Source organism: Salvelinus sp. IW2-2015, unplaced genomic scaffold, assembly GCF_002910315.2.
Source record: "Salvelinus sp. IW2-2015 unplaced genomic scaffold, ASM291031v2 Un_scaffold1042, whole genome shotgun sequence".
Lineage (NCBI taxonomy): Eukaryota > Metazoa > Chordata > Actinopteri > Salmoniformes > Salmonidae > Salvelinus > Salvelinus sp. IW2-2015.
In genome coordinates this window covers 214,695-229,692 of record NW_019942699.1, presented here as the reverse complement: position 1 = coordinate 229,692, position 14,998 = coordinate 214,695, and the positions used below count along the sequence as shown (strand labels likewise).

At 41.0% G+C, this 14,998-nt stretch overlaps 3 protein-coding genes across 8 annotated transcripts in view; 1 reads left to right on the top strand and 2 right to left on the bottom strand.

Annotated features, from left to right (window-relative positions):
• LOC112069531 (zinc finger protein 271-like) overlaps positions 1–14,855 on the bottom strand; it is a 145,690-nt gene extending 130,835 nt beyond the window's left edge. The window contains 1 exon segment of the mRNA XM_070438575.1: positions 13,599–14,855. Within this exon segment, the coding sequence (XP_070294676.1) occupies positions 13,599–13,640 (42 nt within the window). The 5' untranslated portion in view covers positions 13,641–14,855.
• Positions 1–14,998, bottom strand: part of LOC112069533 (gelsolin-related protein of 125 kDa-like) — a 243,717-nt gene that overhangs the window by 119,244 nt on the left and 109,475 nt on the right. The gene's annotated exons all lie outside the window — the stretch shown is intronic.
• Positions 1–14,998, top strand: part of LOC111979311 (uncharacterized) — a 141,014-nt gene that overhangs the window by 47,537 nt on the left and 78,479 nt on the right. The gene's annotated exons all lie outside the window — the stretch shown is intronic.

Sequence of the window (14,998 nt, the reverse complement as noted above, 5' to 3'; positions counted from 1 at the left end):
AGCAAAAGCATAACATCGACAGCAGAAACAACTGGCTGTGTTTAAAAAAGGCCCAGCTGGAGTGAATTGTCGAGCTATTTAAAAATGACATATTTGAATGTCTAAATATTTGTTCTGTTTGTCCCAATACAAGATAGGGTATTAGTTGGGTAGATTTTGGAGGATAGTGATAGATTTTTGGAGGGACCCTTGCACTACAGCCAATCAGTGAGCAGCGTCCCTTCCCCCCACATTCTCAGGCAGTTCTGTTTACTCACAACACTTCCCCCTGCTTTCCTCAACAATGGAGTAGCTTCCCCTGCTTTTTCATTCAACAAGCGGAGTAGGTTTCCCTGCTTTCATCAACAATGGAGTGCTTCCCCTGCTTTCATCAACAATGGAGTAGCTTCCCCTGCTTTCATCAACAAGGGAGTAGCTTTCCCCTGCTTTCATCAACAATGGAGTAGCTTCCCCTGCTTTCATCAACAATGGAAGCCTTCCCCTGCTTTCGATCAACAATGGAGTAGTTTCCCCTGCTTTCATCGACAATGGAGTAGCTTCCACTGCTTTCCTGACAATGTGAGTAGCTTCCCCTGCTTTCATTCAAAAACAAGGAGTAGCTTCCCCTGCTTTCCATCAACAAGGCAGTAGCTTCCCCTGCTTTCATCAACAATGGAGTAGCTTCCCCTGCTTCATCAACAATGGAGTGCTTCCCCTGCTCATTCAACAAGGGGAGTAAGCTTCCCCTGCTATTCATCAACAATGGAGTTAAGCTTCCCCTGCGTTCATCAAAATGGCGGAGTAGTTTCCCCTGCTTTTTCATCGACAATTGGAGTAGCTTCCCCTTGCCTTTCCTCAACAATGGATAGCTTCCCCTGCTTTCCTCAACAATGGTGAGTAGCTCCCCCCTGCTTTTCATCCAACAATGGAGTAGCTTCCCCTGCTTTCCTGACAAATGAGTACCCACTGAACTAAAGCCTTGCCATCTTCAGAATTTTTTTTTTAACGATGGGGAATTTTTACAATAGGAAATATATGTAAATGTTTTACTCGTACCTCAGCCAGCATTGTGAATGGTGTCTGATCTCGCAGTGACAAACATAGGACATGGCAGGCTTAAAATCTAACATACTTAGCGGATTGTCATTCTTAGTCATGCATGAAAAACATCGTGAGGTCGGATTAGATGCTTATACAGTACTGACCCTTGGAATACATGTTCTCGGCATGTTGGCAGCGATCTGACTCAAAACCCAATGTCCTACCTGTACACTGGCAGAGGCTTTGAACAAACCCATGCGCCACCCCTGCCACACTGGCAGGGTTGAATCAAAGCCCAATGTCCACCTGGTAATCTGGCCAGGTTGGATCAAAACCAAGCTCACCTGGCACACTGGCAGGGTCCTGAATTAAATCCAAAATGTCCAGCTGGGTGCACGTGACAGGTCTGGATCAAACCCAATGTCCACCTAGGTACCTGGCAGGTTTGAGATCAACCCCATGTCCCCTGGTAACACTGGCAGGGTTGAATCAAACCAATGTCCACCTGGTACACATGTCTGCAGGGTTTGAATCAAACCCAATGTCCCACCTGGTACACTGGCAGGGTTGAATCAAACCCAATGTCCACCTGGCACATTGGCAGTCCGAATCAAACCCAATGTCCACCTGGCACACTCTGGGCTTAACTTTTACTGTCTCTTTCCATGAAGCATGACACCGACTTAAAGTGCTTGGGAACCTAACCCATGTCGTCAGGCAAGTTACTCATGTGGTTAACCAGACTACCTCTATAGACTTTCACCTCCGTGGACCTCATCTCAGTGAGTTTAGGGTGGGGAAACCGTGGAGGAGAGGGCTTTTGGACCTCATCTCAGTGAGTTTAGGTTGGGGAAACCGTGGAGGAGAGGCTTTGGACCTCACTCAGTGAGTTTAGGTTGGGGAAACCGTGGAGGAGAGGGCTTTGGATCTCATCTCAGTGAGTTAGGTTTGGCGAACCGTGGAGAGAGGGGCTGTGGAAACCTTCATTCTCAGTGGATTTAGTTGGGGGAAACCGTGGGAGGAGGGCTTTGGACCTCATGCTCAGTGAAGTTTAGTTGGGGAAAACTGTGGAGGAGAGGGCTTTGGCCTCATCTCAGTGAGTGAGTTTAGGTTGGGGAAACCGTGGAGGAGAGGGCTTTGGACCTCATCTCAGTGAGTTTAGGTTGGGGAAACCGTGGAGGAGAGGGCTTTGGATCTAGTTCATGGCATTGAGGAGGAGAGAGCAGCTGTAACACAGTACCTGGTCTAGGACATGGCATTGAGGAGGAGAGAGCAGCTGTAACACAGTACAAGTGGTGTAAAGTACTTAAGTAAAAGTACTTTCAAGTACTACTGAAGTAGTTGTTTTGGGGTATCTGTACTTTATTTTACTATTTTTATTTTTGACTACTTTTACTTTTATTTCACTACATTCCTAAAAGAAAATAATGTACTTTTAAATCCATACATTTTCCATGACACCCAAAAGTACTCGTTACATTTTGAATGCTTAGCAGGACAGGAAAATGGTCCAATTCAGCACTTATCAAGAGAACATCCCTGGTCATCCCTACTGCCTTATGATCTGACAGACTCACTAAACAGAGAACATCCCTGGTCATCCCTACTGCCTTATGATCTGACAGACTCACTAAACAGAGAACATCCCTGGTCATCCCTACTGCCTGTGACCTAGCGGACTCACTAAACAGAGAACATCCCTGGTCGTCCCGCAGTAGCCTCTGATCTGACGGACTCACTAAACACAAATGCTTCGTTTGTAAATGATGTCTGAGTGTTGGAGTGTGCCCCTGGCTGTCCGTAAATAAAAAAACAAGAAAATGGTGCCGTCTGGTTTGCTTAATATATGGAATTTTACTTTTGATACTTAAGTATATTTAAAACCAAATACTTTTAGACTTTTACTCAAGTAGTATTTTACTGGGTAACTTTCTATTAAGGTATCTATACTTTTACTMAAATATGACAATTGGGTACTTTTCCCACCACTGATCATGAGTCTAATCTGGCCTCCTTCAACATGGTCAGCCTCATTATGAGTCTAATCTGGTCTCCTTCAACATGGTTAGCCTCATTGTGAGTCTAATCTGGTCTCCTTCAACGTGGTCAGCCTCATTANGAGTCTAATCTGGCCTCCTTCAACATGGTCAGCCTCATTATGAGTCTAATCTGGTCTCCTTCAACGTGGTCAGCCTCATTATGAGTCTAATCTGGTCTCCTTCAACGTGGTCAGCCTCATTATGAGTCTAATCTGGTCTCCTTTAACATGGTTAAATAAAATAATTTTAGCAGAATTAAATACCCACAACTTTCATTCTGTGGGTATTAGATTGACTCAGTTCACAGACTGTCAGCCAGACAGTGATTGTGCAAAATCAGACTAACTTAGAGTAACAACCAAATAAAACAGACAAACAGGGAATGTTCATTGACCCAAAAAGACACTATACTTCATTCAAAGAATCAGCACTTTATTTCATATCATAAAGAACACCTGTGGAAATGGGCAGTGGATTTAGACATCCATCTGACTCCAAAACAAGACATGATTGAATAGTTGAATAGTGTCTAATCMAAATAATCAGCACAATGGCAGGTGAACATCCCTGGTGTTTCTTGAGGTGCTCTGATGTGGAGAGACTCTTCTAGAGACTCTTCTTCTCTTCTAGCCTCGTCAGCTTCATGATGTTGTAGAAACTCCCCAGAGGATCCATGGTAGTCCCGTCTCTCTCCTAAAGCCAGACAGATGGTTGAAGGGCCACAACAGCAGAAATCCACTGTAARWGGTGATGCCAACATGATAGATGATGTTGTACAACAATTGACGTCTGTAATGAATGTTACAATTATCTTAAGACAGTCAAGTGAGCAACAAGTCATATTTTGTCTTGTTTTCACATTAGTAGTAACATCGATGATTGTTGGCTAGAAATAAGTTATTAAAGTTGTTGAAATCCTAAGCAGTGTGCCAGACGACTTTTGGTCTCCAATATAGGCCCCTTTCTGTGTTTGCTAAAATTGGCGCATGAGGGCGATGCACACGCAAATTGGTTGCAGAAACTCCTCCATGCTAATGCGGAAACCACTAGTTATACCAATACCATAGACCTACTGTAGGACCCATAACTTCAACAAACAACAATATAGACCTACTGTAGGACCCATAACCTCACCTAACAACAACATAGACCTACTGNACCCATAACTTCAACAAACAACAATATAGACCTACTGTAGGACCCATAACCTCACCTAACAACAACATAGACCTACTGTAGGACCCATAACTTCACCTAGCAATAACACAGACCTAGGACTATACATCATTAAATTTTTCAGGTGAAACATGGAAACTAAAATGGCTTTGTCATGACATTTCATAACCAGATAATTTTGTGAATATTCCCACTAGGCTACTCTGTAATGTGTTGTCATTCTAAATGTCCTGAATAAAGGAAAATAGTTGTGTGTGTTGTACAATAGCCTATCCATCAAGGAACAGTTCTCTACACATTATGAGCTAAATATCTCTGTGTCCAAACAGACTAATGAGACCCTACTGTAAATCAAGCAAACACTAACACAATATAAACATCAATTTGTTAGGGATGTTGGATCCAACATGGAGCACGGCATAACTGTCTTTACATGAGTAATGAATGAAGAAGCACTTTGGTTGTTGTTGCATGTCGTGATGTTTGTCATTTGACTGTTATTCAGAAAATGATTTCCTGGATCAGCTGATGATAGTTGAACATGTGACTAACTAAACAGCTACAGTGTTATGTATTGTGTAATTATTGAAGACCCGCGTTATTGACAGTATCGATTCGGGTGTTGTCAATAAAGTTAAGGTGACTCTCAGTTAGAACCATTGGATTTAGCAAACTCTGAAATGATTTAGGATTTCTGTGCCCATGAAAACTGTTTTCCCAGCGTAACATAAGGAGACACTAAATGTTACGTTGTTAGAGTGCATTTCAGAGATCTGAATACAAAAAACTGTCCCACAGCAAGATCGAGTGTTTAAGTTGAAGTTCATCATATGACAAGCGTAACGTTATGACTATAACTACTGTTCCCTGAAGGAGGGAAACTACGTACAACATACTATTAAATCCACACATATGACTATAACTACTGTTCCCTGAAGGAGGGAAACTAGGTACAACATACTATTAAATCGGTGCATCGCTGGAAGCCCCGCCTTCCACAGGTGATGAGGGTGAGGCTCAATTTATTCCTTAAATTAGCATGGGGAACAGTAATTATAGTCATAAAGTTACACTCCCTTTCAGTTGGTCAACTTCGGTACAACATACTATGGGGAAATACAATCATTCCCCATGCCGACCCAAACGGATACTAAAGGAAACGGCCCGTGGCAGACCACCCAGACCTGACCCCGCAAGATGCGTCAGTTTTGTCAATTTATTAATTGTCTTTTGTTTGAAACACTCCTGTCAATGTTGAGTAAGGACACACACCTGATTACACATATAGAAGTAGGATTAGTCTACCTGGCCTGCACACAAATGTGGGCCTATAAATGTGCCCATTTGGGGATGTCTGATAGTATTTCTGATTGTCTTAACGCTGCACCACTAATGAGTTGTGGAGCTTCTCAAAGTAATTTTTCTTCACCTCAAACAGCAAGTAAACAAAGTTTAATCAAATTAAATTGAGTATGACAATAGTTTCTCAAAGTATTTTAGTAAAAGATTTCCAGCTCTCGCACTTTCGATAACCACTCGGCATAAAAGGGAAAAATGTAATGCTCTGATCCAGTGGAAATGTCATAAAATACCTGATTACTTCTTATCCTTTGCACAAATAGCCGACAGTTGCGTCTGTCCCAAACTCACTGGCGTGGGAAACTCTGACGGCCGAGATTATTTTATACAATGGTGCAAGCTTGCTATCAGGAGTTTCGGGCCAACCCAGTTGATAGTTGATACAATGTTTCAAGTTCGTTGTCAACAGGCCATGCTTAGCTAATGTGATTTATTTTTTAAATCAGGATATTTTCTACCTGCAGGCTGCAATGTTTTTATTTGTTGGCTTTATGTAGACTATTTTTTAGACAGTTGGCAATGGCAATAATAGTTACTTTTAGATTTGTGAGAAACAAGATTCTCTGGTCTGATGAAACCAAGATTGAACTCCTTGGCCTGAAWGCCAAGACACACATCTGTAGGAAACCTGGCACCATCCAAAAGGTGAAGCATGGTTGTGGTAGCATGATGCTGTGTGGATGTTTTTCACCAGCAGTGACTGGGAGACTAGTCAGGATCAAGGGAAAGACGAACGGAGCAAAGTGCAGAGAGATCCTTGATGAAAACCTGCTCCAGAGCGCTCAGGACCTCAGACTAGGGCGAAGGTTCACCTTCCAACAGGACAACAACCCTAAGCACACAGCCCAGACAGCGTAGGAGTGGCTTTGGGACAAGTCTCTGAATAACCTTGAGTTGCCCAGCCAGAGCCCGGACTTGAACCCAATCAAACATCTCTGAAAATAGCCATGCAGTGAAACTCCCCATCCAACATGACAGAGGTTGAAAGGATCTGCAGAGAAGAAATGGGAGAAACTCCCCAAATGCAGGTGTACCAAGCTTGTTCATACCCAAGAAGACTTAAGGCGGTAATCGTTACGAAAAGTGCTTCAACAAAGTACTGAGTAAAGGGTCTGAATACTTATGAACACTATGAATAATTAGCAACATTTTCTAAAATCCTGTTTTTGCTTTCTCATTATGGGGTATTGTGTATATTGGGGAAAAACAACAATTTAATACATTTTAGAATAAGACTTTAACGTAACAAAATATGGAAAAAGTCAAGGGGTCTGAATACTTTCCGAATGTGCTGCAGCAACACCTCCCCCATAAGCATTCCTGTCTTTTCTGTAGATGTTATATCCCTGTATTGCTACTGCTGTATCAAAAGGAATTATCTCAGTGAGTTTCAGAGATGAACAGTACAGTGCATTCCAAATTCAATAGGCAGGCAAGTAAACAAAAACACTTTCAAATAAAAACTTTTCCAGAAAATGTAAAAACATATAACGCCTGTCCAAGAGCCAGTCGAACAATAGCGTTCAAGTTGTCATGCGGTTCCTAAGCTAATTGCCACGAAATCCCTTTTAAAAAGTCAGGGTATGAGTCAAGAAAACTTGGCACAGGGGGCTCTGGCAAAGGCTGACGTAGTACTCCATTTGCCGTAATAAAAGAAAATATCGTCACAGTAATGTTTTTTGTGGAGTAACTCACTGGTCGCTCAGACCCGTGCTAAGATCCCTCACTCCGGGGATACCCCTCGCCAGATGCTCGGGGGTTTGCTTCCTCATCTGAGGAGGACAGAAGCCCCGCTTCTCTCTACAACATGAATATAAAATAAGAAAGGTGTTGCCCTAACACCRGGGGAACACAAGTAAGCTTCAATCACCAGAAGTTATGCATGCTAACCAACGTTAGTCAATGTTGGGCTCCAGAGTGGTGCAGCGGTCTAAGGCACTGCATCTCAGTGCTTGAGGTGTCACTACTGACCCTGGTTCAATTGCAGGCTGTATCACAACCGGCCGTGATTGGGAGTCCAATACGGCGTCGCACAATTGGCCCAGCATCGTCCGGGGTAGGCCGTCATTGTAAATAAGAATTTGTTCTTAACTGACTTGCCTAGTTAAATAATATAATGTTTTATAATACACCGTTTTTTTACAAATCCGTCAAGGCACCAACTTTGAGAAGGGTTTAAAACAAAGGTTTCAAACCAATTCATTAATGTTATTGAATCTAGGGTATGTTTCGCCTTTAATGTAATGGAGTGAAAAAAATAGGCTGAAAATTATACAATAACTTAAAAGCTCTAACAATTTGACCTCCACAGGAAATCTTCACCGGCAATTCTAGAATATACTATATAGCCTCAATCTGGTTAAACTATCATTATGACATCATGGATGGATTCTAGAATATACTATATATCCTAGAAACCTGGTTAAACTATCATTATGACATCATGGATGAATTCTAGAATATACTATAATAGCCTAGAAACCTGGTTAAACTATCTGTTAGGTGAAAATGATCTGTTAATTGAATGATTAGAATATTCCGCCCTGAAACATATAATTCTATGGAATTGATTAGAATGTATAAAATCATAATCAATAAATGTGTAGTCCTAGTCAGAATGAGGGTAAAGACAACATGTCTTTATGGTATTATAAACACAGACTGTCTGAGCTTGGTGCCGACCTGACTAGAGATTTGGGAGAGAACAGGGAGTACGTCTCAAGGACAAGGTCACTAATCTCTGTCGGCTGGGTAGCAGGACATGTGTGTGCGTATGGTTGTGTGTATGTGTGTGCGTATGGTTGTGTGAATGTGTGGGCGTGAGAAGTCAGTATAAAATGTATTGTTTTGTATTCTTGACTTTAGAACATTCCCGTGAATAAACCTTTTTGACTATTTTAGCTGAGCCTCCGTCTGTTTCATTCGACCAGGATCTTACAAATTCTGGTTTGCAGACAGTAATATATTAAATTGGGTTATGTACCTGGAGAACATAATTCTCTTATCACTGTCATTATGATATCATGGATGAATTATAGAATATACTATATAGCCTAGAAACCTGGTTAAACTATCATTATGATATCATGGATGGCCAGTCCTTGTTTTCATAGTGTAGTGAATTCAGGGGGTAGCCCTGAGCTGAACTCAAACCTGGGTCCACTGACTGTCAAGCCAACACCTTATAACTGTTACACCAAGATGTCGGAACTTCTTGATGAGGTCCCTAGGTTTTGGGTTAAGGTTGATACAATAGCTTTCTCTATGAATTTGAGAGTGGTTACATTTCTCCAGCCCCCATCCCTCAGCTGTCTAACATTAGCCAGCTATCTTTATGGGTGTTGTGACATGAGTTTGAAATTGTAATTCTGGTTGTTTTARGGACTCCTGAAACAACCAGCAAACCAGGCTGTCGTTTTGTGAAACAGTRSATGTATAGAATCTAGCTAGCTGAAGAATTTACTGCAAATTGAATGTACAATTTTGTAAGCTTGCCTTGTTGATATTTGCCATGCAGATAGATGAAATAACATAGCTAGCTATGTTCTTGCTTATTGTGCAGTGGATGATTAAAATCCCTGTATACCYATGGATGTGTAGCTAGCTATCTAGCCGATCTGTGTATGGACCCAAACGTTTGGTATACATATTAGTTCAGAACCTAGCTATKAACCTCAGCTATCATAGCCAGTTGTATCAACTTCAWAACAGCCTGAATGACATTAATGAAGCCTATGGATTGAGTAGAATATAATATCATGTTGTACCAAGGATGCAAGTCGTATATACATGTAGTTATTACCATGCATGAGATCCACACATTGTAGCCTGTACATTTAATATATTCACTGATCATGTACTCTACCTTGGCAAATAAAGGTGCTGTTTAGGTATGAATGTCTTTGAGATTATTTTTCAGTCATATCCAATACCAGGAGTATCACATTCCAGTCTTTGAATGATGCTGCATCTGCATGTATGTATTACAATTATACACTTTAACAGAGTTTACCAATCTTGGTCATGGGACATCAATGGTTACACATTGTAACTAATAGACTAGAAACAGGATTTTACTAGTTAATTAATGTATACAGAAATAGAATTTAAAAAACAGTACACTACACTTCCTATGCATCTTGTAAATAACACTGGTTCATCTCAACATTTAATGCCCTTCATCTGCATTGATCTGATAAACACAGGACAGGTGGATTATTTCATCAAATTACACTTCATTTCAACCAGTAGAGAATATGAAACACTTTATTGAAAAGCTCATTATCCAAGTGTTATAAATACAAGTTCAATCTGTACTTCAATGCACATCTGTTGTGCATTATAAAAACAGAGGAAGAAAGAGGAGGTGGAGAGAGAGGTGTAAAAGACAGAAAGGGAAAGAGGTAAGCACATAGGAGCAGGGAAGGCAGCACATGATTAATGAATCACAGTGCTACCTAAATATTCTCTCAGTTCATCACAATTACATAATGGTGTCTCTAGTCGGCCCAAAGGTTATCTTAAAAGCGGGGTAGGTGGCGATGATGGGACTGGGGGTTGGCATCCTCTAACATCCAAACATACCTGCAGATGAGAGACAGATGGAGAGAGAGAGCATGTTTAAGCCTTGTGTTTTCATCAATCAGGAGGTGAAATGCAAAACTGACCTTGGATCATTAACTCTGGGACTACTGCATCTATCTGTATTTCAATGTAAATCACCTCTTTATAATACTTCTGTATAATATAAACTGACCTGGGATATCTAACTCTGGGACTACTGCATCTATCTGTATTTCAATGTAAATCATCTTTAATAATACTTCCTGTATAATATAAACTGACCTGGGATCATTAACTATGGGACTACTGCATCTATCTGTATTTCAATGTAAAGCATCTCTTTAATAATACTTCCTGTTGACCTGACAAAGTGACCTCTCACCTCTGATCATGCTGTGCCTCTATGTAGCCAGTTCAGATGCAGGAGGGGTTCACCGACACAGCTGATAGAACCTAGAGGATTTAGGGAGAAGGGGAGAGAGGAATGAAGTGAAGAAGAGAGACTGTTATTGGAAAATAAGGTAGTTAAAACTTCTCTGGGATATGTGGGACGCTAACGTCCCACTTGGCCAAAAGCCAGTAAAAATGCAGAGCGCCAAATTCAAATATATTACTATAAAAATCTAACTTTCATGAAATCACACATGAAAGACACCAAATTAAGCTACACTTGTTGTGAATCCAGCCAACATGTCTGATTTCAAAAAGGATTTACGGCGAAAGCACACCTTGCGATTATGTTAGGTCAGTACATAGCCACAGAAAACACAGCCATTTTTTCAGTCAAAGAGAGTTGAGTAACAAAAGCAGAAATAGAGATAAAATGAATCACTAACCTTTGATCTTCATCAGTTGACACATAGGACTTCATGTTACACAATACATGTATGTTTTGTTTGGTAAAGTTCATATTTATATCCAAAAATCTGAGTTTAGATGGGACGCTACTGTCTCAGTTGGCCAAAGACGAGAAAATGCAGAGCGCCAATTAAAATAAATTACTATAAAAATCAAACTTTCATTAAATCACACATGAAAGATACCAAATTAAAGCTACATTGGTTGTGAATCCAGCCAACATGTCAGAATTCAAATAGGCTTTTCGGTGAAAGCAAACAATGCTATTATCTGAGTTAGCACCATAGTAAACAAAGAGAGAAGCATATTTAAACACTGCAGGCGCGAAACAAAACGCAGAAAGAAAAATGACCTAAAAATGACCTAAAAATTAAAATGGTTTGTCCTCGGGGTTTCGCCTGCTAAATAAGTTATGTTATACTCACAGAGATGATTCTAAGAGTTTTAGAAACTTCAGTGTTTTCTATCAAAATATACTAATAATATGCTAATCTTATCTTCTGGGGATGAGTAGCCGGCAGTTGAATTTGGGTATGCTTTTCATCCAAACGTGAAAATGCTGCCCCCTATCCTAGAGAAGTTAAAGCGACAGTGTTCAACAGGAATCTGTGTGTGGCCTCACCTGCTGTCCACACCACACTAAGTGGCTGCAGAGTTCTTTATGCTGAAAAACAGACACACAAAGACAAACAATATAGTGTAGTTATAGAAATAATGAAGTGTCTTACTATTCTCCATGGTTGGCCCTCTTGCCTATTCTTTGAAAATGGAAGGAGACGCAGTTATACACCTGAGCCTGCACAACACAATCCATCAATCAGATTGATACATGAGTGTGTAGGCGTGGGTTATAGGGTGTCTAATTGTTCTACATTTTTTCAAAATGGGTGATTTAAAATAGCCTGTTTTGTTTTTGCACAGACATCACACCCTTACCTGAACAGCACCCTCACCTGAGAAGTAGAAATCAAAGGGAGAGAAACTGTGAATTGAATAACTGCAGTTGACATAGCTAAGTAAATGGAAGAATACTCTTATGGCAATGTGAATTAAAAGAGCCTTTGGTTGTGCATAGTGTAGTCTATGGTGTTGCCAGGGAACAGCACCCTCTTTGATGAAGTAGGAGGTGAAGATCTCCCGCACACGGATTGCCTCTCTTGCTGCGTTGTTGGACCCCATCCTTGAAACATCCTGCAGAGCAGCAGACTCCTCCTCTGGCACACGGCGGCGAGCTGCAGATCCCCTCCTGGTCCTCGTGTCCATCCTCATGAAGTTACGCAGGACACAGGTAGCCTTCATGTAACAGTTGTTAAAGTACTGTGTGAATTTCACCAGGTTCATATATTAAAATGGCATGTTGATTTGTTATTATGCATGTCTGCATCCTGGGAGTAGGGGAGTGTGTACTTACGTTTTGCCCTGCGTGCTCGTGCTCAAATCATTTAGATGCACTATGAGAGGTARGCACACTTTTTYTGTTGTCTTCAGAAAAGTTKKATTATTTTAAGCACCAAGTCATACACACAGTGTTTTGTTCATGTATAATGTTGTATATTTAGAGGTTASTCATAAGTGGATGCTATTGTTAAGATGCACTTGTAATTGTACTTTTTAGGATGATATCAACATTCTGAATTCAACATGTGGTTAATAGCTAGCTAAGGTATTAGCAGGCTATTGTATGTGTGAACGATGGCTAGCTCCTCGAATGATCCCAGTCCCTTGTATTGTGCATCTGTTGTAGAAAGAGGCGACGATTCGCAGAACATATGTGCTCTACAAATGTTTTATTTTCTTTTGGATGCAGGTATGTGGTTTTATCTATGTAAAATATATGTAATGTGTTGACGCATAATAAGGAGAGGCTGTACTAATTTTTGTATTCAAAAATCATTTTGATGCACTATGAGAGAAAGAGGCGACGATTCGCCGAACATATGTGCTATACAAATGTTTTATTTTMTTTTGGATGCAGATGCAGGATGCAGAGTGAATTCTGCTTAATTAAAACTACCTGATCTCCAAAGTCCACGTCTATAGTCTCAATCAACCACACACAACGCAGAGTTACAGCGGTGCAGTACAGCACCGGTTACACCAGCACCTCTCCTAAACAGCTATCCTAAACAGGTGTTATACTCTGCTAGCCAGCACCTCACCTAAACAAGTGTGTGTTTCTTTCGCCTCTAGATTGGATGCATTGATCCATTGTTAACGTTCTGTTTAAGACTGTACTTACTGGTGTTAATCCGATCTTCAGTCTCCTCCTCTTCTTCCTCCTCCTCCTTCACTCCAAAAACTGCATCCTCCTCTTTCACTTCCTCCTCTTTCACTTCCTCTTCTTTTACTGTAACATCCTCCTCTTTCACTTCCTCCTCTTTCACTTCCTCTTCTTTTACTGTAACATCCTCCTCTTTCACTTCCTCTTCTTTTACTGTAACATCCTCCTCTTTCACTCTGAACGCGTCTTTCTCTTCTTCTTTCACTAATAGGTTCACYCTCTACTTCTTGTTTTACTGTGATATCCTCCTCTTCCTTCTCAACAACGTTCAGCCAAAGACCCTATTTCTCCGTCCAGCAGACATCCTCTTCTTTAACAGGAGGAGAGTAACTTAGTGAACTCATGGTCGGGGGTGTTAGCTAGCTAGTTAGCATTAGCTTAGRGCTAGGCTAATTTAGCTGATTTAGCCATTAAATGGGGTAACAAGTAGATACGACAGAAGTGTGTTCTAAACACAGTGGCAAATAGACACTGAAATAGTCTGAAGGGCCTCAATGTTTCTGCGATGTTGGCTAGCACGCTAACCAGGTGTCTGACTAACTGTTGTTCTCGAAGAAGCGTCCCGTCCACTAGATTACACGTCACACTGGCAACATCGACTGGGCAGCGTTCAGTACATACAAACGTAAAACAACGTTCAATCGAACAAAAACGGTACTATACTGAACGACCAGTTGGAAAAACGGGGAGGTGTTGGGTTGTGTGTTAAAAATGCACAGCTCCTTTTAAATACATCACTCATTGATTAAAGTCACACCCTGGCACACCCACCGAACGGAGMAAACGTATCTCAAAGTCTGTTCAAGAACGTACAATAACGTTTTGGCAAACCGTGTCGTTCAGCACAAACCGTTCCACAACGTAGCAAACGTTCAGTCGACCTGAAGGCATCGCTGAAAGACGCCAACAGAGACAAATATTAATGGCGTCTTTTTGTAGGTACTAACTCCGCCATGGTTCRTTGGACAAAGCCTATGGGGAAATTAATAGTTTTTTGTAGGGTTTTTGGAAAAACACGGAAAATAAGGTCTGTGGTGAACACAGGCTTAGGAGATCGGATACGTTGTGCTCTATGAGATTCTATAACGTCACTTTTTGTGAATTCTGAAGCATTTACGTAATGAAAACAAGCACATCAATCAAATCAAATGGTCTTTGTCATGTACACATATTTAGCGGATGTTATCGCACCTGCAGCGAAATGAAATGCTTACGTTCATAGATCCATCAGTCACTGCAGTAAAACGTAACAAAGCACAAATATAAAATTAAATTAAAAAAKAAATATCAGATTGAGCAATGTCAGAGTTTGGAATATATATACAAAAATAAACGCAACATGGAACAATTTCACATATTTTACTGAGTTACAGTTCATAGAAGGAAATTAGTCAATTAAAACACATTCATTAGGCCCTAATCTATGGGTTTCACATGACTGGGCAGGGGCAYAGCAATAGGTGGGCCTGGGAGGGCATAGGCCCACCCACTGGGGAGCCAGGTCTAGCCAAACAGAATTAGTTTTCTCCCACAAAAGGGCTTTATTACAAACAGAAATACTCCTCAGTTTCAACAGCTGTACGGGGKGCTGGTCTCAGACGATCCAGGAGATGAAGAAGCCGAATGTGGAGGTCCTGGGCTGGCGTGGTTACACATGGTCTGAGGTTGTGAGGCCGGTTGGATTTATTGCCAAATCCTCTGT